This window comes from Gossypium hirsutum, chromosome D06 (assembly GCF_007990345.1).
Source record: "Gossypium hirsutum isolate 1008001.06 chromosome D06, Gossypium_hirsutum_v2.1, whole genome shotgun sequence".
Taxonomy (NCBI): domain Eukaryota; kingdom Viridiplantae; phylum Streptophyta; class Magnoliopsida; order Malvales; family Malvaceae; genus Gossypium; species Gossypium hirsutum.
The window spans coordinates 8,893,825-8,917,451 of record NC_053442.1 but is presented as its reverse complement, the minus strand read 5'-3'; the positions used below and the strand labels follow the sequence as shown (position 1 = coordinate 8,917,451).

Genomic DNA, 23,627 nt, shown 5'->3' with positions numbered 1-23,627 from the left:
TATAATAAACACATTAAAAATAAGACACGTGAAATTGTTTACTGCAGTTTGGTTTTCCTATGTCTATAGAGCTTAGCTGAGATAGAAAATAAATTATCTTTAATTACAATACAACAAGTGATTTGAGTTGTATCACACTCCACTATAGCAACCTCACTTTTGTACATAGAAACCTATATCACTCACGTCTAAGTTTTCCCCAGAGAACTTAGGTCGGAAAACTAAGCAACAAACTTGTTTTACACTCTCACTCAAATACAAATTCCTCAATAAACAAATAAATGCTATATAAACTACTACCTTCTACCTTACACAAGCATCTAATGTATGAAAGTTTAAAACTTGCTAAGATAAATATCAATTACAATCAAAGTCCCACTAACCTCATAAAAAAGGTTTACAAATATCTTCATAAAATCTAGAATAAATCAAAGATCTCTCATATAAATCTTCAAATCAGTCAAATCATTCTCAATAAAATAAGGGATTCGATTTACTTGATTCCGATTGATTCAATCTTCAAATACTTGTTAATATATAAAATAGATTTTCAAAATATGGATCTTCAAGTAAGAGCCAACACGTCCACAAAATCATCCAAGCCGTTGCCCAATTAATTTTGTTGAAAAGATTACCAACTCTAAAAATAAAAAAATTATGTTGCCTGTCGCAATGCTAGCATTAATAGATACTACCATTGACACTTCAACCATCACTTCAAAAAGAGTTACTTCAATAATAAAACATCTAACAAAGTTGAACAAGCTTTTCTTTAATTACACCTCCCGCTTATTAAGTTGTTTGCCACTTCAACAATGGAACCTTTCACTTTCTTTTTTCCTATCCTGTCTCCATGGTTGGCAACGCCGTCTTCTGTCCCGAAACTCCCGCGGGTGTGGTGATTGGTTCCTTTGAAATGGAGACTTTGGGTTCGGAACCTTTATTTTATGTTGTTGTTCGGCTTCCCGAGTTGGTCCGGGCTTTTTGGGTATTGTATTTTGTTGAAGCCTCTCTGGCTGGGCTTCACATTCCACCCATATTGATATTGCTACAAGTTCCATCTTTTGGATTATTCATTATTCATTAACCCAAAAGAAATTCCTTTATTCTAGACGTGGCAACTCATCATTGGTAACCAGCACACTCCCTCTCCAACTCCTTTACTCAATGACTCGAAACCTCACTCTAATTTTTCCCCACTACCAGAGATCCGATCTATCAAACTGCACAATTTTCCCGGAAAATCCATTAATGAGAAAATAACTCATTTCCCATGGCAAACGCATGGAAGCGAGAACACAGCAAAACCCAAAAGCTCCTCTCACCCAAAACCCTTCTTTCCCTCCTCATCCTCATCCTCATCTTCTACCTCTGTTTCTCTTTTCTTTCCCCTAAAAACCCCACCTTTATCCCCACCACTGCATCTTATAAGACCCAAATATCTACCCAAAATTTCCCAATCCCTCCTTTTAATTGCCGCAACTCCCCGCAATCTCATCCCATTATTGCCAACCAAGTAGAAAATCTCAAATACCCTTTTATTTACTCCTTAGCTGACTTAGGCTCCCTCCCTGACAAGCCTCACAAGAACATCGTCAGAATTCTTAAAGGTAAGCCCTTTCGTCGGCCTGACATCTCCACCACTGTTCAGGATTTTCTGGAAGGGAAAAACAGGGATGGGTTTTTCGTGGATGTCGGGGCCAATATCGGGATGGCCAGTTTCGCCGCAGCTGTTATGGGGTTCAGGGTGTTGGCTTTTGAGCCAGTTTTGGAGAATTTGCAAAGGATTTGTGATGGCATTTGGTTTAATAGGATTGAGGAATTGATTACTGTATTTGAAGCAGCCGCATCTGACCGTAATGGAAATATTACTTTCCATAAGGTACGAGTCTTCTAATTTTATGGGTTTTTTTGGCTGATTTTGATTTGTTATAACCTAGCTCTGAAACTAGTGAGCTTATAAGGTGTTAAAAATGGGAATTTGGTGGCACTGTTGAATTCATAACATCAATGAATCCAGTAGGCTAGGTGCTTCAGTTGCTTCAATGAATCCAGTTTGACCAATAATACTTGCCTTTTTTAAAATATATTTCGAATCAATGGTTAAATTAATGTCACCTGGATCCAATAGATGCTCAAATAAAGGAAGCCTTAGTCTGGGGATACTGAGGGAGCCTCATTTTCAGTTATGAGACGTAATTGTGCTCTCTGCTTGAAGTTAAACTGGTGTGATATGTGATTATGATTTTGCAAGTGCAAACCACTTTACTTGACATCTTGGTAAATTCTGCTTGGAAGAATGAGAGGCTGTAAGTTCTGGGAATTACTTGATAATCTCTGGGTGTTTGCTGTATGGATCATCTGTTGTCGCATCATTTTTGCCATTCAGATTCGGTATTTGTGGTTTCTTTTTTCGTGCAAGGCCATAGTTTTTGTTTATCCTTTCTTATATGTTGCTTCCTTCTGTTACTATATTATTCCCCTTTGTGCTTCTCATGCGAAATCCTTGCTTGTTCTCTCCAGTTGGTTGGCCGGCTTGACAACAGTGCCGTTTCTGCTGTTGGTGCGAGGTTGGCATTCAAGTCCAATGAAGAAATAGCAGTTCAAGTGAGATCCATCCTTCTCGATGAAGTTATCCCAGAGTCAGAGCCAGTGCTTCTGCTTAAAATTGATGTACAGGGATGGGAATACCATGTATTGAAGGGAGCCAAAAAGTTGTTATCGAGGAAAAAAGGTGAAGCCCCTTATCTAATCTACGAGGAAGATGAACGACTGTTGCAAGCAAGTAACACTACCGCCAAAGAGATACGGGATTTTCTAAGTGGTTTGGGTTATACTCATTGCACCCAGCATGGTACAGATGCTCATTGCACCAAGAATTAATGCAAGTAGCACGAATTTTCCATGGATGACAACCTTACTGCAAATCTGTTGTTTTGCATGCCATTTTTCTTGGCTCTCAGACAGTGGAATGCAGTTCATCCCAATACAAATTTCTTCATTTTTTTTATGATAGAGAAGTTGAACTGAAGCCGATAAAAGGTTCTATCGTCAACCCTCTTTTCTCTTCGCAATTGGCTGGTTAATGGCAGTTTCTTCTCTTGTAATTTCCATTTATAGATCTGTTGTTTGATTAAATTTCTAGTAAACAAATTGAAGCTAAGGTTACAAACCTTGAGTTAGGAAAGAACTGTTTTACTTTTTTTTTTTCTGAACTTCCCACAAAATCTGTTTCATATTAATGAGAATATATTACAATTGGCCAAATATAATACCTCTACAGACTGCAAAAACCTGAACTATATAATATATACATCCTTGAGTCTTACATCATTTATAGTTGATTGTCTGCAATTGCAGGATATTACAGATTGTGAATAAATACATGATAGATCTGATATGAAAACCATGTGCAATCTAGAGACAAAATATTCACTTTGATGCTTCAAATGATGGGTATGGCTAGTTTTAACCTGTATAGCAAGAGTTAAAGACATACGTGTAAAGATCATTACAAAATTTGCTTGTTGGACTTGGGAAAATGTCATACCTTCTGCTCTTGAAGTTTGATATCTGAATATCTCCCCATCATGTAACTCCAAGTCTTCAGGATTATTTTGGGCCGCTAGTTTTTTAAGGACCAGCTCTTTCTACCATTACATCATAGAGTTGCTTTCCGTTCTATTTGCAACAGAAATTAACAGAAGGATCAAAATCAAGTATTTCACTAAACGCTTGGGTATTTTGTGCCTGAAGTTTCATGAATCAAGTAGAAATAAACAGCTATAAGATTCGATTAACTGTCCGATATCCTTTACCTTTTGTGTTTTTTTGTCAGAACCAAATACAGTAGCAATCTAGGAGGGGACTAGACAACCATGGAGTAACAAGCAAAAAGATAGAAAACAATCTAAAATTTTACTTACAAAAATGACTGGGAAAAAGTGAACTTGTCCTTCAGGTTTTGTCTGTGTCTCCTTAAATACACCAGAATTGGGAAACTTGGCCACCAAAGTTCCCAATTCACAAATGTTGAGTACCTATGGTAAAATAGATCAGTAAGTGGCTGCTTACTCTTTCAAATTTTGGATAGAAGTTCGAAAGATTACTTACTTCCAACGGTTCTTTCCGCCCACGAAGACATTTTCACCTGAATCCTCAAGCTGCTCTCCTACTTTTACCTCCTAAAACCACAAACGTTGTCAGTCATGTATGCGCACGTGAAGAATTCTAGCCATATCCTCAAAGATGAAGAAAGTTGTAATATTCCAAAATTTGATATCTACAATGCTGTTTAAGTTCAGAAATGAACTTTACAAACATCCTCATGCAAACTGACTCAAAATAATGTTTCTGCACATAATTGTTAGCCATGAAAGATCATGCAAACACCTTGCTTTAAGAAATAGCAAAGTTGAGACAGGAATGGACTAACCAGAGCCTCGTCGTCAAAGACAAATCTCACTCTGGTAGTCTGGAAGAACAAACTGTCAGCTGCTTTGAGCTAAAATATTGAATTATAAAACAAACTGCATTATAGAAATAGAATCTAAAATAAAGTGAATCTATAAATTGGATATTTGTGGATCTCATCAGAATGGTATCTTGAAAACTGCTTTGTATATAATAAAGGGATCAAAGCTCTTCAGATGGTGGCAATTTGGATTCTTCTCAATGATATAATCTATTTCCTGGGATTGATACCTGGAACAACAGGAGCAACCCAAGTAAACCAACAGGTGCAGCTGGTAATAGGTTGTCAGTATAAACCAATCCACCGGCTAGACCTGTTTAAATAAACAAATTTTTGGGGAACATAATTTAGAAAGATGGGAAGACAATTGCATGATAACCGCAGACAATGCCTATCCATTCAATTTTATAAAGATCAAGATCAATCAAAAGACTGTTATATGGATAGTCTATAATAGCATAATACACTCAGCATGCACGTTCTAAAGAAGCAAACATCGACGTAGGCAGCGATAAACAATTGCTCGCAATCTAGCGCAAAACCCATACGCAACTGAAAATGCAACCTTGCTCACATACCAAAATGCAGTTTGGATCATATATAGTTAGAAAGGTCCCAATCTCCAGAAAATAAACAACTAATTATTGAAGAACTATTATGGCCCTAGTGTTGATAGAGTATATTCATCTACAAACAAAACAGGCAAACTTGCATAAACAAGTTAGGTTCATATGAATATCATTCGAGACCATCCAAGATACCAAAAGAAAAAAAAAAGGTTGTGTCTGAGTATGGAAAATGCAGAGAACCCACCAAGTAGGACAAAGGGTATGCGATAATCTGGGTCAGGAACCACAGTTTCTTTCTTTTGGACCTTCCTTCCTAGCTGCCAAGCATCAAAGTAGCTATCTAAAACCATGAATTACAACTAATTAAACCCCAAGTATAACCCAAAATCAGTTCAATCACAATTCATACTTCCTGCCACCAACCTGGATATTTAAGAATTTAAACATTCAAGGTGGGAAATAAATGTTAAAGAAACAAGCAAAAAATATATATATCAAAGTTCATTCAACAAGACAAACCACTGATGCAACAACAAGTCTGCCTCCACGAGGACTATTGGATTCTCTTCTTAAAAAACTTTGCTTATATCCTACTTTGCCATGGAATGAGCTCCTCATTTGTCCCAAAAGACCATTCATTTCATTTCCTGTTTGAAATAAGCATGTAATTAATTCTTTACAATTTTATCTCTCCTCAATGAAAAGAAAAATATACGCTCCACATTTCACTACCCACAGGCACAATTTTTTTTCCCACAAATTTCTTTTATGTATAAACTATAGAATTCTATACTTGGATTCAGAAAGGGCTTACTTTGGGAAGGTAGAAATGGAGCAGCAGTCAACAGGAATCTACTAGCCATTTTCTGCTTTGTGCTCTGCTCACTGTATTTGCCCAAAGAAATTTTTTTTGTTTGTCTGGGTTTTCGACAAGAAAAAGGAAGAAAAATAAAATTTAACTGATGGTTCGCTTGTTTTGTAGACTAAATTGACCCCATTGCCCCTTATTGCCGATTAGCAATTGACATAATGTAATGGTTTTTAAACTGCTGTGTCAAGGGCGTTTGGGTAATTCACTGAAACCAAATGTCTTTGCTTCCATTTAGCCCTATCTAGTAGAACAATTGAAATATCCACCCGTTCAAAGCATTTTAACACGAAGGGCTTCACAAAAGTGAAAATAAACTAATCGAAAACTCTTTTTATAATGGCAAACTCTCTATCTTTCACTTCTGTTTGTTCCTTCAACACTTGCAATAAGCCGGGTACTCTAATGTGGATGTTTTAGTGATATTGGTTTAATCTTAGGTGACCAATTTTTTTGAGTTAATCTCTTTTCTTTCATTGGTTTTAGGGATAATTATTGATAATTCTTTTCCGAGGAAGGTTCTTGTGATAAATGAAGTGTTTAAGAGCTCCAGGAGTGCCAGAATGTGTTCTTTAGAGGCTAAGGTAAGAGGGTTTTTTTTTTTTTTGGTTTTTACTTTACTTTCCATTTGATAAGCTGTCCTAGTTTTGCATTTATTTTTAGTGAAGTTGTGGAATTCTTGCAGTGGGTTCAATCCCTTTCGTAAATTTGCAAGGTGGGAACTGTGAAGGGATGATTCAGATGCTAATGGCTTTTTAAGTTGGATTTCGGATAGGATTTAATATTTATTCTGTGGGGGAAAACATGGTAAAAGTAAGGAAATTGCAGTCTAGACTGAAAACATGAATTCTTGGTTTTTGTTATCTAAGATAGAATGATTTCTGGAAATGGCTAAGGATTTTAGGTATAATAGAGAAGAATGATAACATAGAGAACTAGGAAAAACAATGCAACATTCAACTTTATTGTACCTGGTCTAGATTGTGAATACATATCATTATTCACCTATTCAGCTATGGGATTATGAACATGGAATTGATTCACCTATTAAGCTGGATATTCAGTATGGTTAGGATCTCTGTTCTTAATTTCTTCTTATCCTTCTGCAATTTTCTGCTTTTTAAGTTCACATAGCTTTTTGTTTAACAGGCTGCTGAAAAGAATCAAAGTACTAAACCAACTAGCATTGTTTGTGCTGATTGCGAAGGAAATGGTAATGAAAATTTTGGGTAATTACATTTTTTGTCTGATCTTTTTTTTTTCCTGAAATTAGGTCTCTTGTTTCATATAACTATAGATTTTGTTGATTATCATTGTTCTCTTGATATCTACTGATACCGACTAAACTGTTAGAATTTAAGGCTGTGCTGTTAATATTGTGTATGGCAATTTGGCATCTTAAACATCAATCTAGAAGGATGGTTGGAACTCCCGATTATAAGAGTGATTAGTAACGATTCTAATTTCTTTATATAATATATATATGAAGAGTAAGCAGATCAAAGCATCCAGCATGTCTTTTTATATGTAGCCTATGGTGCTTGTATTCATTCGATGCCATGTAAGGATCTTAGATTGGTTAAACATAGATATACTTGGGTGTTGCATGGTTCATAATGATTCATTACATGGGGCTGCAGAGCTGTATGGTTTCCTTTTGATGGAAGGGACAGAATGAACAACAATTTCATTTCTTCTCAAGTGTGGAAGAAGTGTTTCTCTCTCAATTCACTCTTCCACTTGACCCAACTTAAAAAAAAAAAAAATTCTTCCTATTGATTAACTTATATTCTTCCACATTATGAGCCTATGTTTATCAGGTGTGAATACTTTGTCTTCTCGAACTTCTTTTAACTTTTTGGATAATTATTCCAGACAACTTCCTTTATTAACGAATGTTCAAGTCAACATTTAGGCTCTTAAAGTTTTTCAATGTTCAACTCAAGAGTTCATTGTCTGAGTTCTATTATTCTAAAACGACCAACAGACAAATAATAACTAGTTTCTATATGCAACTACCAGGTGCAAAACAATGTTCTCAATGCAAAGGAACTGGGGTTAATTCAGTTGATCACTTCAATGGACAATTTAAAGCTGGTGGGCTGTGTTGGCTTTGCAGGTACTGTTTTCTTTTCCCTTACCTACCCTGATAATGATAACGAGCAGTAATATCATCTGTGTCATTTCCGGATATGATCACATTCAAAGTTTGTTTTTTATTCTGTTGTCTGCATTCATCAAGGATTGGAAATTCAATTTCCTTTTTGAATTGGTATTGAGAACAAGATAGAATACTGATGTTGAATTTCTGTTCTAAAAGAAAATAGAATTTTTATCCATGAACAATTCAACCGAGCACAATTCATAGTACTCTTATCTGAAATTTGTGTTTAGCGCAGACCAGATTCTTGAAATGTCTTTTTTCTTTCACTGGTAGATTCTTTAGATCTCTAAGAGAATGACTTTAGTACTTTACCTTTTCTATTGGCAAAACAAAGTAATTGATAATTGATACCTAGTATTAGGACTTATGGGCTGTTGAATCTGTCATTTCCAGTTGTCGAAACTGGCACATTCTTGGTTCCAAAGAAAGTACTAAAGTCATTCAAGGATATAGGCAATGGTGATGCACTCATGCTTTAATCTTCCTGCAACCATGGATTAGCATCAAAATTCTTGGAAGTGATTTTATTTCAGTGAATCAGTAGCATTCTAATCCCATGGATGAAAAATGGAGAAGTATTAGCAATTGGCATTTGATAGAATTAATGTGTTTTTGTTGCAGGGGGAAAAGGGAGATTTTATGTGGGAATTGTAATGGAGCTGGCTTTACTGGTGGATTTATGAGCACCTTGGATGACTGATATAAAAGCTACAATTTTGTCTCACCAAAGGAGATTTACCATAACAAGCTTTTGTAATCTCGTCCTGTTTCTTGGATTAACAGTACATTTGCTTCACTCATGTTGTGTTTTTGGCATGCACAAGTTTGTTATAGACTTAGCCAAAAAAAGGGGGAGAACCTTTTTTTTGTTCTTTACAGGCCAAGCTCACAGCAATTCTTTTGTTTAAAGTCACTAAATCGGTAAAATAAATAAATAAACTTTAGGCGTAGCTAGTTGGTACATGCAACCGTTCAAAGGATATGGAATTCAAATGTCTTTAGTATGGGGATAATCCCTTTTTCTATCCCAAGACCATCATCATAATATTAAAGTTCAAATTCATTGAAGTTGCTCATGCATGCATGTGTGGTGAAGTATTCCAAAGTGATAATCTCTGAAATCGATACTGAATTTGTGGTAGTGAAATGGGTGAGGTGGCATCCACATGTAATACTCTGATTTGTGAGGCTTCAAACTCAGCTCAACTACGCTCATAGAAACAGAGACCAAGTTTTACTTTTTCACACTGATGGAGCCAGCCAGCGGCTATATCCACATAAAATTGGCAGCACAAAATGGTACACGTGGACCCATGATGGATGGGAAAAGCCGAATGCACCAAAAAAAATATCTACCCAAAAAGCAATAAACAAACTAGACCGCGCCAGATAGGGGTCGAACCTATGACCTTCTGCTTAGGAAACAGACGCTCTATCCACTGAGCTACAGGCGCACTTGGACATTAATTAATTTTTAACTATAATATTGATAAAATTATAATTCTTGCCTAGTCAGCAAGACCAAGAAAAATATTGTGAAACCGAAAACCGATGTAAACTATGATATTTAAAAAAAAATTTAAATACAAGTTAAAAATTCACAATTATCCAAACCAATTTGAATTTGAATTTTATTTAATTTATAATTATTTTCTATATTTTCTCACTTGTATTCTATATGAAAAGCATATAGGTTTAACTCATCTTGACCTAATCTATGGAGACACAACCTTCATACCATTTTGCCTTAGCTAACAAGCCTAACAAAGCAAGAATGGTTCATCACAAGGAGAAAGGAAAGGCCCAAAATTTATTCCTTATCATGATATATTTGTGAGGAAAAAAAAATAGTATCTCTAGGAAATTGGTAAACTTGGACTTCTCATTTCGTGGAAAAAACTCCCCTATGCCAAGAGTCATTGAAGGCCAAAATAATTAGATTCCTAAAGCTAGACATAGAAGGATCCTCTAATCTCTTCATACAATTCAAAAAATACACCACCATGGAACACCAGGATGTCCTTGATAGTTGCCTTGGGGTGACGTTGTAAACCTCCAGAATCCTTATGAACTAGGGATAAAAGGGAAAATGAAAACATACCTTAAATAGATGTAGGAGAAAGAAAATGCCTCTTCCATCTTCACCGTACTTATACGATTGACACCCGATGGACCTGCAAACTCATACTTATAATGGGACAGCTGAAAAGCATTGTAGTCGCAACATAAACACAATCGCATTCATCATTATTGTACTTTATAATTCCTCACCTTCCACCGTAACATCCTTAATCAATGAATTGTCTTCTATATGGGGGAGAAAGAATGGACATAGAAAATTAGCACAAAAAAAAACCACAAGAATGTAAAAGAAGTAAATAAAAAGGAAAAAAATTAAGATGTCTACTTCAAGATCAATTCTTTATTTATAGGGACATAAAAGGAAAATGAATCAATCAGCCCAAAAGTAACGACGGTAAAAGAAATAACACCTTGCCCAAACACAAATTGTAGATTACCATGCGTCTAAATGAGATCAATAAGATCAAGATAACAAGTATGACAATTAGAGAAGTAATAATGATGCTTCCAAACAACAATCACTTCAAACGAGCATTTTCATTGGAAACACAAATGTTTCAAGTTAAGTTACTTTATAATTTACCTTTTGGCTGTGGGAGGATAATTGCTATACCCTCATATTCTATATGAGAGGCCTACTAACAAAAAGGCACAAATCCATCTAACTTAACCTATGGGGACATAACTCTCATATCTCTTCGTCGATATAACCTTCATATCATTATATCTTTGGAGTCCAAGATTGATGCGATCCGGCTCGGGTTAATCGAGTCGTTTCACAAAGTTTGCTTGATCGTCGACGAGGAGAAGTTCTAGCAGCCAAAAATGTGTAAAATTGTTTTAAAATTTTGCGGAAGCTTACAAAGTGAATTTTGTAATGATAGAAGGTTTAGAAAGATGTAGGTTCGATTCAATAAAGGAATCAAAGGATAGTTAATTTGGGATAATTTGTGGGAATGGAAAAATAGACTTAACTCTAGAAACGATTCAACACTAAAGAGTGTCACCCCAGTTTCTATTTGGTTAAGGTGGATTTGCGAAATTGTAGAAGGGTTGAACGCCACACCAAAAACAGGTGATAAGTTCAAAAAGAGAACGATAGACGCCACTAGCTCGCTAGATAAGTCAAATCGAAACTCATACGAATTTAGAGAGTAGAAAACTCACTCTTTGAACAAAGTTCATTCAATAATCTGGCAAAAAGTTCTTTTACAATGAAATTAATCACTATTTATAGAACCAGGCAAGGCTAGCCGAATGGGCAACTTAATGGCTAAGAATTCAACCATGAATATGCTTGAAAATTCTAGAAAGAAATCATTAATTTGCTGTAGCTAAATTCGGCTGAATGAGCATGAATGAAGTATTAAAAATTCGGTTCATGCTTGGAGATGATTCATGGATTGACCGAAACATCATGTTGCTTCGCTAGATGCATTCATGCATTCTTAATCTTGAAGAGAGCTTAATTCCATGGATGTGCAGCCCCTTATTGTTCCAACATCTCCCTTGGCTGAATGGAGCTTTAAAGTGCCTTGAAAACTTGATTGGCCATCTTGAAAATACATGGAACATGCCTGAAACGTCCCAAGGTATGTTCTTCCATAAATTCGATCCATGAATGTGCAAATGCATGAACATTCAGCAGCCCCCTCTTGCATGAACGTCCCAAGTACTTGTGCTCCCTTAAATGCCTTCCATTGAACCTCAATTGTGCATGCACACTCCCATATGTTGCACCAAGCCGTTCATGAACCTTGCATTAAACACATCTTCACATTCAGCTCACCTACATATACACATGAACAACATTAAATGACACAAAATTTAGCTGAACATGCATTAATATAATTTAGACACACTAATTTAACATAATAATTAACTTATGACAAATTTAATATGATCTTAACAAGACATTAAATTCGGCATTGACTAAGACACATTAAAAACATGCAATAGACTTAGACAAATTAAAACATGCATTAAAAAACAAATAAAACACATTTAACATAAAAAATTAATATGTCCAGATTTTACAAATTTATTAACTTAAACTAATTAACTAATTTAACTAGCAGCAATTTATTTATTTATTCCAGCAAAATAAACACAAACTAAAGTAAGCTAAAAATGAGCTCATTGAGTTAAGAACGAGCTCATTGAGCTAAAATTGAGCTGAATTGAACTTGATTGAGCTGGATCGAGTTTCATTTTGCACTTGGGCACCTAGAGTTTAGGCCACTCTTGATGATGTCGAGTTGTGTTAAAACATGATGCAACCAGGTTCGCATCATTCCCTCCCTCTTGAAGACGATTTGTCCTCAAATCGGGCCACTTGCTCGAGAAAAATTTTTCAAATTGACAAGCCCATTTGTTCTTGATCCGAATAGATTCGTTTCCAAAACTCTGAGAACCACCAATGGTTCGAGAAGAAATCGGGTTATTTTCAAGCCCTCCCTCTTTAGGAGGGTACCACCTCACATCGTCACCTACAAAAGAATTAAGCAAATGAGTGACACGATGAAGGTTAAACACAAAGAAACTTTCTAAGATTTTATTCACAATTTGAACAAATAAACCAATACCGGGATCAAAAATAGAAATCGGTCTTACCTTTTTCTTCAATGGAAACAAACCTAAATTACAAGACATTCGATAGCTATGCTTTTGGAAATCAACTTTCCTTGGTTCGTTTCCCTTAGACAATGATATAGAATGATGTGCACCGGGGTCAAAGACAAAATATTCTCTTGCCATTTCAATTTGATGTAACAATTTCAAGATAGGCATCATAGAAAGGAAACGATGCATTCTTAAGTCATTTTCATGCAAAACATGTTCAAACCTTTTAAACCACAACATGGAGCAATTTCCAGAATCATAAATCGAATTTTGACTTTGCAAGCCAATGATATTCACATGCTTTGTTCTCAAACAGAATAAAGATAAAACTCGGAGCAAATAGAAGGGGTCAACACATTGATTCAAAATACAAATCTGACACTCACCTTCGCTTGACGTCAACTTAGGAATACATGCTCCGGGTTTAAAAACATGATTTTGATCAGTCATTCCGTAATGCAACAAAAACTTCACTTTCACCAAGATATTACACATGCCAAATAAAGAGGATGTAGGCAAGAATGAATTCAAACAATCAGACTTCTTGATTCTCTTTTGAACTAACATGTAGAGACATGAATATATCACACAAGAATTTAAAAATGTCCCAGGAATAACACAATCAAATAGATTAATTGTCTTACACGAAAACCTTTTACCAAATGCATTAAATAAAGAAAATGTGAACATATTAACATTCGAATAGCCATATATCTCAAATTTCACTCGATCAAACTTACACAAACATGCAGAATTTACACAACAAAGCAGAAACGTCTCACCACCATCACAAACAATCGAACTAGGAATTTTACATGGCAACTTTTTAACACTCAAGTTCGAAAGTTGTTTGTACTGATTTATACTTACTTCACAAATACACTTGTCAATGCGATAATTTTCATTAGGGAAACTCGTCTTGCCATCTTTTAAAAGAGGCGCGTCAACATTAAACAAAGAATGGCAGTTAACCATATCAACTATATTATCACAAACATTGAAGTGGGATGGTGGAGACTTAAACGTCATAGAATCCTCACCTTGCTTACCTTTAAGTGCTAGTGGACTAGGGTCGTCTATGATCTTACCTTTCTCGATCAACTTGAATTGCTTCTCATCAGGAAAATATTGTAGTTTAAACTTGTCAATTGATTCCTTGGAAACCTGGAAAGAAGAAAATTTACGCGGCAAACTTGCAAATGGGTTAGTTAGGACATTCCTCACTTTTGCTCGATTACTTTCTCCTTTTTCACTCATCTCTTTTTCAAACTCTTTTTCAAACCCTCTCTCATTTTCCATGAAACTCGTTTCTTTTACATTCTCATGTCTTTCTTCAATCTCACTCTCTTTTTCGATTTCTTGTTCTTTTTCTTTCATTTCTTTTTTTCGTCTCTCGATTTCATTCCATATACGCTCATTTTCTCGCATCAATATTTCTTGTCTTTCTCTTCTTTTATTTTCTTTTTTGTCTCGTTCTTTCATTACAAGAAGATGATAACTTATAAGAATCATAACAACAAGCTTCTCGTTGGAAAGAAGTGATAGAATCTTCATGCAAGTCACGATCATCTCTTTGTGAATAACCCTCATTGGGCATATATCTTGATGCATAAGAAACTCGTTCATCTCTTCGTGGTTGATCCTTCGTGGACGAGTACCTTGGTGCATACAAAGTCTGACTTGTGATTTCTTGTTCGTCACCTTGAAAAACTTCATACTCGAAACTTGCTTTGCATCGTCTTGGATTCCTCGTTAAATAGGAATCATGATATAAATCTCTTCTCGAATAATCATTAAATGTATGCTTTCGTGATGATCTTGTCTCCATCTCTTGACCCGGTGAATTTGGCTTCCATCGGGCTCTTTCCTCCACACGATCCAATCGTTCATGCAATTTATCAAATTTTGATTTCACCATTCTACGCATCTCTTGCATCAAATATTGGAATTCTGATTCGAAAAATTCTTTTTGAGACATAATAATTTTTTTTTGCTAAAAAGAAAAAGTGATTAAAATAAAATAGAAAGTAAATATCTCACCACAAAACCTCGCAAAGAAAATTAGATAGCACTCTACTCGTGTTTACGCTCGTTTAATGGCTTTTGCTCGCTCTAATGTACTCACCACTCGTGCCTTTTTCTGCTCGTCTCACTCTCGTGAATTCGTATTTTGTTTCAAGAAGACTTATTGCGGCTTAGAGGGTCGGCTTCAAATGGGTGCAAAGGATAACGTTAGGGTGTATAGGGTAGGCTGAAACAAGGAAAATAAAAATCAAATTATGTGCGGCGTTTTTGGGGGTAGAAGAAATGGTAGAATGAATGGATATTCGGAAGTAACAAAAAAATAATAACAAAATAAAGCTCACAAGACTTTACACTTCTTTTTTTTTATACTTCGAAATTTTTTTTTACTTCGTACTCTTTTTTTTTGTAATTTTTTTTCAATTACAATAGATGAAATACAAAGAAAGAAAAAAATTACAACTTGAATTTTTTTTTGATTTTTTTTCACGTTACGAACCTACTCCGAGCTTGATACGTACGTCGGTGCTCCTCGTTTTAGTAGCTCTGATACTAAATTATACGATTCGGCTCGGGTTAATCGAGTCGTTTCACAAAGTTTGCTAGAACTTCTCCTCGTCGACGATCGGGCAAACTTTTGAAACGACTCGATTAACCCGAGCCGGATCGCATCAAAGATCAATGAGCTTCGCCTATGGAACCTAAACTTGGCAAACCTTGCCATTGGAAACTTTCTTTGCTCTTGGAGCCTAAGCTTGGCAAACTTCACCCTTTCCTCTGAACTCGGACATCACATCCTCGCCCAAATGTCACATCTTCGAGACCTATATGATCTAAAAGAAATATATTGGGACTACCCCCAAAGACATCCTTCATATCCAGCAATCCTCTCATTTAGTCTCTTCAAGTCAAGTCTGAATGCACCTTAGGTTGATACTCGTCACTTTACCTCAAAACTTAGGCTTAACAGATAAGCCTCACAACCAACCTTCATTTTCTTATAAATACCTTCCCAACAATAGGGGAGTAGGGGAGGGAAGACAACACGCTTAACTTTACTTAACAAAAATCCTCTTTCATCTTCTCTTTATCTCTCTAAGAATAAAGACTCTCACACCTCTAACGTTGTGAACCGTCATCACAAACCACTTTCTATATTTGTATTATAACATGATTAATGTAATTTTAAAAAAATAGGGATGCTATAGTTTTTGGCCACTGAACTTGACAATTAAGTCCACTTTGGTACTTAAACTTGGCAACTAGATTCATTTTGGTCTCTGAACTTGAAAAATATAAAAGTTTGATAATGTGAAACTCTGAGATTGTGCCACATGATCACTTGAAAATAAAAAAAAATACTTTTTTTCAAGTGATGACGTGGTACAATCTTAGAGTGTCACATATAGTGTTCTAATAGATGGATCGATGATTGAACCGGTTAGTCCATTGGTTCTCGATTTAATCGGTTCAATTACAAGACCGATAATAATTAAATAAATAATTAAAATTAAAAAAATTTATTAAACCTGTAACACCTCTAACATCTAACCGTCGCCAAAATCAGGTTACAAGGCATTACCAGATAACTCGGATAATATACAATAATTCTTAAATAAATAACAAACATATATAATCAATAAATTATTATAAATTCTTACTAATTGACTTCATTTTTTTTTTAGAAAATTTGAACATAACCCCTTTATAACTATTGAACCTTCCCTGCAAATTTCAAATTTCAACCAATACATTTATATACTCAACTATACCAAAATACCCTTTATCAAAGTGCACCCAAAATGAACATAACACATAATGTTTCCATTCTAAACTAAACATTTCCAACTCAAGCCATATCACATAGCTTGATCAAACCCAAAAATTCATACCAAAAACTAACTATACATGCCATATTTACATTAATTGCATGAGGTCCAAAAGTACCAAAAATCGTTTTGATAGTGTGATAGCCAATCTCCGACCTTGTCCAAAATTGAGCTAGCTTCCGAATCTATAGAACATAAGAAAATGAATGAAGTAAGCACTAAGCTTAGTAAGCCGTATAATATAGAATTAAATTTTTCCAATTTAATATCTAAGCATTAAAACAATTATAATCAATTCATTTGTCCACAAAGTCTATTCACATCACCATCCAAAAGTTAGTCATATAGCAAATATATCATGCCGTCCCTATAATTCATATATTCATTAAACAACAATCCATGTAAATCATGTATTTCATGTAACTTTTAAATCATGTAAATCATATAACATTTATATCAATTTTTTTTCCTATTCGTATAACCTGCAATTCATCGGTAATAACAGAAATTTATCCGTAACTTATACATATCAACGGTAATTCATCCATATAATTACATAGCTTATTCATATAATCAGTAACAGTAATTATGCCCGTTGAACCTATTAGAACATCGAGGGATACACGGGTGATACACTATAAGTGTATTTATCAGAAATTCGTCAATTCATTGTCATTTTCGCTCTTTCGAGCCATGATTGGTAAGCTCATTCCGAGCTGAATAAACGGTAAGCTCTATTGAGCTGAAACGGTAAGCTCCGTAGAGCTGAAACGGTAAGCTCATACGAGCTGTGGTGAGTCCGCAACAAATGCAGGAGCTCGACCAAACGGTAACCCTAGTGACAAGTCACTCGTATCCAACAATTTTCTAAAGTTCAAACGGGCTCAGTATTATCCAATTTCATCAATTAAGCAATGAAAAAAAATCAGTAACTCAATTTCTCAATTCATAGGTGTATATATATATCTAATATTATTGAGTACATACATTTAAATACTCAAAATTTCATATTCAAAGCCTATTATCATGCTAAATCTATATAACGTATATAGTATTTGTAACATTTCATTTGCATTCATGTAAACAGTAATATAATAGTATACCGGTAATTTAAAATTCAAGTATATCATTCATTCAACTTACATACATTCATTTTTGGACAATTACAAATATTTAATAATTCAATTCTAGCTACACGAACTTACCTCGTATTTGCTCGAATACTTTCGTCTACCCGTCTAACTTTTGTTTCCCCCGATCAAGTTCCGGTATTTGTTTATCTTGATCTATATAAATTCAAATTTAACTCATTTATTCACCAAATCAATCAATTCAATCCATATAAATATATTTTGGCATTTTTACAAAATAGCCTTCATATTTTCACATTTTGACACTTTAGTTCCTAATTCACAAATACACAAAATATACGAAATTTCTTTATACGTATTCTTAGCCGAATAATATATATCTTCTAACCAGCCCATATTTTCATTTATTTCACATTTCTAACATAATATTTCTATTTTTTTATTAAATCCCTAAAGCTCATTTTGTCAAAATTTACTTTATAAAACTTGTATATATTTCAATACCCATCAATAATCTAGCATAATACTTCAAAATATACTAGTATTCAACAATGGTATATTTCAAAATCATCAAAATTTTCAGAAATTGAGGAACGGACTAGCTAGAATACAAAGCAACGATCTCAAAAACGTGTAAATTATTAAAAACGGAATAAAAACCATACCCTAATTGAGAATCTAAGCTTGGCCGAATGTAAAAGCCATAACTTTGGCTTTCTAACTTCAAAATCGTGCAGAAAGAAAATGACCGCCACTTTCTGTTTTGTTTTTTTTTTAACTTTAATTCACTATTAATAACTATTTTACCAAATTAACCTTAATGAAATAAAAGCATAATTCACATATTTTAAGGTCATTTATGACCAGCACCACTATCATTGGTCCAATAACATAATAAGGACCTCTCATTCAACTTATCAGCAAATAAATACTCTTAACTTATAGCATGCTACTTTTACATTTTACGCGATTAAGTCCTTTTTATCAAATTAAGTATTTAAACGGTAAAATTTCTTAATGAAATTTTTATACTATAAACTCCATCATGCAGTAAAACTTATTAAAATAATATAATAAATATTTTTACTCGGTTAAGTGGTCCCGAAACCACTGTTCCAATCAGACTCAAAAACGGGTTATTACAAAACCAGTTCAACATGTTCAACTGCTAATTTTTGTCCCAAATTTTGATTTTTATCAGTTTGAAGCAATTTCCTATTCAATCGATTCAACCCCTTTAATTGGACTAGTATATCGGTCGATTCTCGATTCAATCAATTCGACCGACCAATCTAGCCATGTTCCAAGAACACTAGTCACAACATCAAATCTTGACGATTTCTAAGTTTAGGGACCAAAATGGATCTAGTTGTTAAGTTCAAGTATCAAAGTGAACCAAAAAAGTACATGTACCAAAGTGGACTTAGTTGCCAAGTTCAAGGGCGAAAATTTATATTATCCCTAAAAAATACTAAATAAGAATTGTTGATTATTTTTTATTTACTTGAAAAATAAATTTTCTAAAAAAATCTATGAAAGACTTCAAAATTTTACCAAATAATATTTTAAAGTCATAAAACAAATTCATTTTTATCAAAATAAGTCCAAAAACTTAAAACCCAAAATTAAGATTAAAAAACCGAGAACTAAACCAAACTAAATTAAGTAAAATATGCCATAAAGCCATATACTCATAAATTTGAAATCTAGTCATTATACTTTTATTTGTAAAAATTTAGTTTTTCTACTTTTTCAGAAAATTCAGTCCCAACCTTTAACACTGCTGAAATTATTTTGTTAAATTCAAATTCATTAAAAAATAATTTTTTTAGTTACATGGCTATCAAGCAAGTAATTTTTTAAATTTCACAATCTCACACCAACAAATTTAATAAGAAAAAAAATAATGTTGACAATTGAACTTGAATTTTAAAATTTAAAAAGATTAAATTTCTAAAAGTAAAAATATAAGAGCTAAATTCCAAATTTGTAAAACATATTTCAACCAACTAAATTACAATGAATTATTTGAAAAATTCAAAAATGAAGAACCCTATGACCGAACTTACTCCTACTCAACGATTATCATGATTGTTTGCATTGTGGATTTGTGGGGGGTGCATAAATAAAGTGAAAAGAAAAAAAATTTATGAGATAATACTATTAATATTTGAAGTTTATCAATATTGTACCCAAATCAATATTCATCATAATAATACAAATGAAACTTTACAAGTAGCTTAATGGTATTAAAAAAGGAAGAAAAAAAATTCCAGAAATATGTTTACAAGTTCAGTCCACATTGTTGATTATGAGTTGGAATCCCATATGAAAACACAAGAAGTGAAGATTCGAAAACAGAAAAAGCAGAAGAAGAAAGCAGCATTGGCATACTATGACAATATCAGTCGAAGGATATCCCCAGAATATTTGAATGATTTCTCAGTTTCTTCCAAGCAATGGTTCTTCTCTTCTCTAGTCCAGCTCTTTAATGAAAAAACAACATAGGTGTTAGTAAAACATATTTCACTGCTATTAACTTATACATCAAGGAAGTAGTCGAGAAAACAGAATGGGAATGGGAGTTTACAAGATACAATGAAAATTACCTCAGCAACTTTATTCAGCTTGTCCCTCACATTTTGTAACAGTTGCGAAAGGTCACCATCCCATTTGTAAAACTCTAACTCCTTCTTGTCAAGTATCTTCTCAGCTACCTGTTACACCCAGTGGGGGTAAAGGAGCTTGAGTGCTTGAGGACATTTCATATAAATCAAAGGAAGTGCATGCATTTAACATGTTATAAGAAGAAACTGCTGAGCTGACACAAATGTTAAAATGAAAGAAATGGGGAAGCGAAGAAAGATGGAGCAAAACAGCACATGCTACTTCTACGCAATGTAGATCAGGATCGAGTAATTTACTTTCCAGTAGACACTTAAAGCTAATATCTTGCTTACCTTCTTCCCAATCATCCGGCCGCCAGCTGAGTGGGCAAAATAAATGTTGTAGAAATGGCATATGAATGCTTGTGGATCCTTCTCAGATAATTCTTTGAGATACTCAGCATACGTAACACCAGGAGAAGATGGTTCTGGAATAGTGTAGCCTTGCTCTTTGAACCACTGTAAATCCTTTGCCAATTTTTCAGACCTTTCCAGTCCAGTGTCTCTAAATTCAGCATCTGAAGCAGACCACATCAGGCTTATCACTTTATTTTTCTAGCATTATCATAAAGCCATAAAATACCACACACAAGAAACACATACAAAACCATACATGACATGACCAAACTATGAACCAGGGTGGTGCATTACAGACCATCTGAAAGTTTGGATTTAACACAAAGTTGGAACCAATCATGCGTTTAAAGACATTCATTTCAAGAATTAAAGCTACAGTTCCATCATCTAAGTTAATGGTGAAGAGCTTTGGTGTTTCTGTGAAAGGCTATCGAATCTACCGTCATCAGACCTCATTAGACCGGACAACAGAAGCAGGAAAACGAAAAAAGAAAGAACTCTTGGCACTCAAAAGCACTACAGTTACCCTGACATAGCAATAGCATACAATCTGCTTTCTTATTTTGTCATCCCCATATGGAGGAGGTGATAACTGATTCCATTTAAAAAGAAAAAACACATTTAATGTATTCTTATAGATTTTTCATGGAATTGAGTCTAATTACTTCAAGTCCCTGGTGTTGTGAACAACATGTAAGGAGCATCGCGTGAAAAACTTCAAGCTACCTTCTTTGTCTTATTTTCCCTCATTAAAGTCCTCTTTTCATACATGACCCGATTCTAAAATCAATCACAATACTGCAACAATATAGCATTAGTAAAATCCCATGACATTGAATCCATCTTCATATAAAAAGATCATGTCATTCAGCCCATGTCAAATCATATAATCAACTCTTCACCTAAACAAAACTAAGTACAATAAGTATAAAAACAGTCCAACATGCACAACTATGATCTAATGAAATCAAAAAACCAAAAACAAACATATGTAGGAGCCAGAATTCAGATTCAATAAAAATAGAAAAAGGGTACCCACAGCTAGGGAAAGGAGCCTTATCAATAATTCCTTCGAGCGTATCGTAAACCAACTTGCTATCCACAAGGAACTTCAAGTACCCATCAACGCTGGGCTCCCATCTCTGAACGGGCCGCTCTTCAGGTTGTTTCACTTCCTTCTCTCCTTCCTTGGCTTGCTCCTTAGTATGCAATTTCATAGCCACGAACCTCATCTCTTCCACAAACCCTTTAGCTTCCCCAGGATACCTCTTCCTGGGCTTCTCCGCCGTCGTGGCTGATACAACGACGTTCCTAGTAAGCATCCTGGGAAGTTTAAGGGAGAGAGTTTTGGAATATGGGAAATCCTTGAGGATGAAACTGGAAAAGAAACTGGGAGGAGGAGGAGGTCTAACGTTGGGCCTTTTAAGAAGGGAGTGGGAGTGGGAGTGGGAAATAGGGGTCAGAGACGCCATTGAAACGCAGATTCCTTGCTATGTTTTTATATGGGATTGTTTAGGTGGTGGTGGTTGTTGTGAAGAAGAAGAAGTAAAAAAGGAGAACTAATATTAGAAGGCTTGAATTAGCGGTTCCAGTACTCTTGTCTTGGAACTAAACAAACAGTGTTCATAAAAAAAAATTGTTTTAGAGAGTAAAAAAAACGCAGGGGTTGCTTAAAATAATGGGCAAAGGTATGGGTTGCTTCTCGATTGTGCCTATCCGGGAGAAATGAAAATCTGCCATATTCATGGACCTTGCTTTATTGTTTTATCTAAATAAAAATTATGTATTACCTTACAAGTATTTCGAGCAAACACCAGATGTGGAAGTAGGGGTCAATATTTAATTCAATTGACTCCGAGTGAAAATATTTTACAGTTAATCAATTTGGTACCAAACTTTCATGATGTGGCATGCAGTCCAATCAGGTGATGACATGTATTCCTTGTTGACTTTTGACCAAAATGCTAAGGGGCATTTGAGCAATAGTTCCATTTTATTTTTCTCCCAATCAACCACCAAAGTAGCAGATTTGGTTGAAGTTTCCATTGAGACCATTATAGCTTTTGGATAACAAAAACCTTGACAGAAGTAGTTGAAAGATTGCTCTGAGCTATACCATGGATGCACCTGTGAAGACCGATTCAAGGAGAAGAAAGGATTTGTCACCGTTGATAAAGGAAGACAACAACATCCTTCGGCTAACTGCAATCCCAGTTGTACTCATGAAAATGGTCCGATAATATTTAAGAAAATGTAAAACAAAATGTTTAGAAAACCCATCTTCTTCAGTGCCCTTTAACCCTCCCCATCAAAGCTTCCACACCACCTCCCTCCCTGAGCCCCCACTACCACCATCTTCTGCACCTCAATCTACATCATCAATAACCCAACCCCACCATCAATAATCTATACCCATAACCAATAAAACCATAGCCCAAAAATAGCAAAAAAAAAAAGAGAGAGAGAGAGAGAGAAGAAGAAGCCAAATCTGAGTTTTGAGATGAAGTTATTTTGGCGTGGATGATGGTTATCTTTTGAGATGATGATGGTGAGTTAAGAGAGACATGAAGCTGATCTGGTAATGGTGATGAAAATCGAATAAGATGAAAATTTGAGAATAGGATTTTTCCAGAATTTTTTTGCATTTAATGTATTATTTATGTTTTTTTTCATAAACTATAAAAAAGAAAAGAAATGAGAAATTTATTTTAAAGCTCCTCTGTTTGACCGATTGACTTTTTCTCACGTAAAATGCCACGTGGCACTCTTTCACTGGGGCACACGTCATCCTAGTCTGAAATTAACATTGTTAGAGGAAAGTACCGCAATGGTAGAAGGAATAAAAGTTGAGATATCATATTGGATAAATTGAAATTAAAAGTA

The 23,627-nt window shown here is 34.8% G+C and overlaps 4 protein-coding genes, 1 long non-coding RNA gene and 1 other non-coding gene across 6 annotated transcripts; 2 read left to right on the top strand and 4 right to left on the bottom strand.

Moving 5' to 3' along the window:
* Window positions 1-1,085: 1,085 nt before the first annotated feature.
* Window positions 1,086-3,267, top strand: LOC107901294 (uncharacterized). Its single transcript, XM_016827226.2, has 2 exons — window positions 1,086-1,882; window positions 2,524-3,267. The coding sequence occupies exons 1-2, from the start codon at window positions 1,274-1,276 to the stop codon at window positions 2,881-2,883; spliced, it is 969 nt and encodes a 322-aa protein (XP_016682715.2). The 5' UTR covers window positions 1,086-1,273; the 3' UTR covers window positions 2,884-3,267.
* A 281-nt stretch (window positions 3,268-3,548) lies between these two features.
* LOC107901295 (uncharacterized) lies at window positions 3,549-6,012 on the bottom strand. Its single transcript, XM_016827227.2, has 8 exons — window positions 5,858-6,012; window positions 5,563-5,690; window positions 5,288-5,360; window positions 4,705-4,787; window positions 4,436-4,474; window positions 4,114-4,184; window positions 3,927-4,040; window positions 3,549-3,681 (listed from the first exon to the last, which is right to left on the bottom strand). Exons 1-8 carry the CDS (start codon window positions 5,904-5,906, stop codon window positions 3,657-3,659), a joined length of 582 nt encoding a protein of 193 aa, XP_016682716.1. The 5' UTR covers window positions 5,907-6,012; the 3' UTR covers window positions 3,549-3,656.
* Window positions 6,013-6,112: 100 nt separating this feature from the next.
* On the top strand, window positions 6,113-8,951 carry LOC107901296 (protein BUNDLE SHEATH DEFECTIVE 2, chloroplastic). The gene is made up of 5 exons (XM_016827228.2): window positions 6,113-6,308; window positions 6,398-6,495; window positions 7,061-7,124; window positions 7,934-8,030; window positions 8,697-8,951. Exons 1-5 carry the CDS (start codon window positions 6,251-6,253, stop codon window positions 8,773-8,775), a joined length of 396 nt encoding a protein of 131 aa, XP_016682717.1. The 5' UTR covers window positions 6,113-6,250; the 3' UTR covers window positions 8,776-8,951.
* Window positions 8,952-9,456: 505 nt separating this feature from the next.
* On the bottom strand, window positions 9,457-9,529 carry TRNAR-CCU (transfer RNA arginine (anticodon CCU)). Its single transcript has one exon. It is a non-coding gene; the product is annotated as a tRNA-Arg (tRNA).
* Window positions 9,530-16,540: 7,011 nt separating this feature from the next.
* On the bottom strand, window positions 16,541-18,466 carry LOC121218280 (uncharacterized). Its single transcript, XR_005914471.1, has 3 exons — window positions 18,387-18,466; window positions 17,836-17,916; window positions 16,541-16,815 (listed from the first exon to the last, which is right to left on the bottom strand). It is a non-coding gene; the product is annotated as an uncharacterized lncRNA (long non-coding RNA).
* Window positions 18,467-19,907: 1,441 nt separating this feature from the next.
* LOC107901297 (heme oxygenase 1, chloroplastic) lies at window positions 19,908-23,421 on the bottom strand. Its single transcript, XM_016827230.2, has 4 exons — window positions 21,784-23,421; window positions 20,682-20,905; window positions 20,331-20,438; window positions 19,908-20,207 (listed from the first exon to the last, which is right to left on the bottom strand). Exons 1-4 carry the CDS (start codon window positions 22,214-22,216, stop codon window positions 20,115-20,117), a joined length of 858 nt encoding a protein of 285 aa, XP_016682719.1. The 5' UTR covers window positions 22,217-23,421; the 3' UTR covers window positions 19,908-20,114.
* Between the last annotated feature and the right edge of the window lie 206 nt (window positions 23,422-23,627).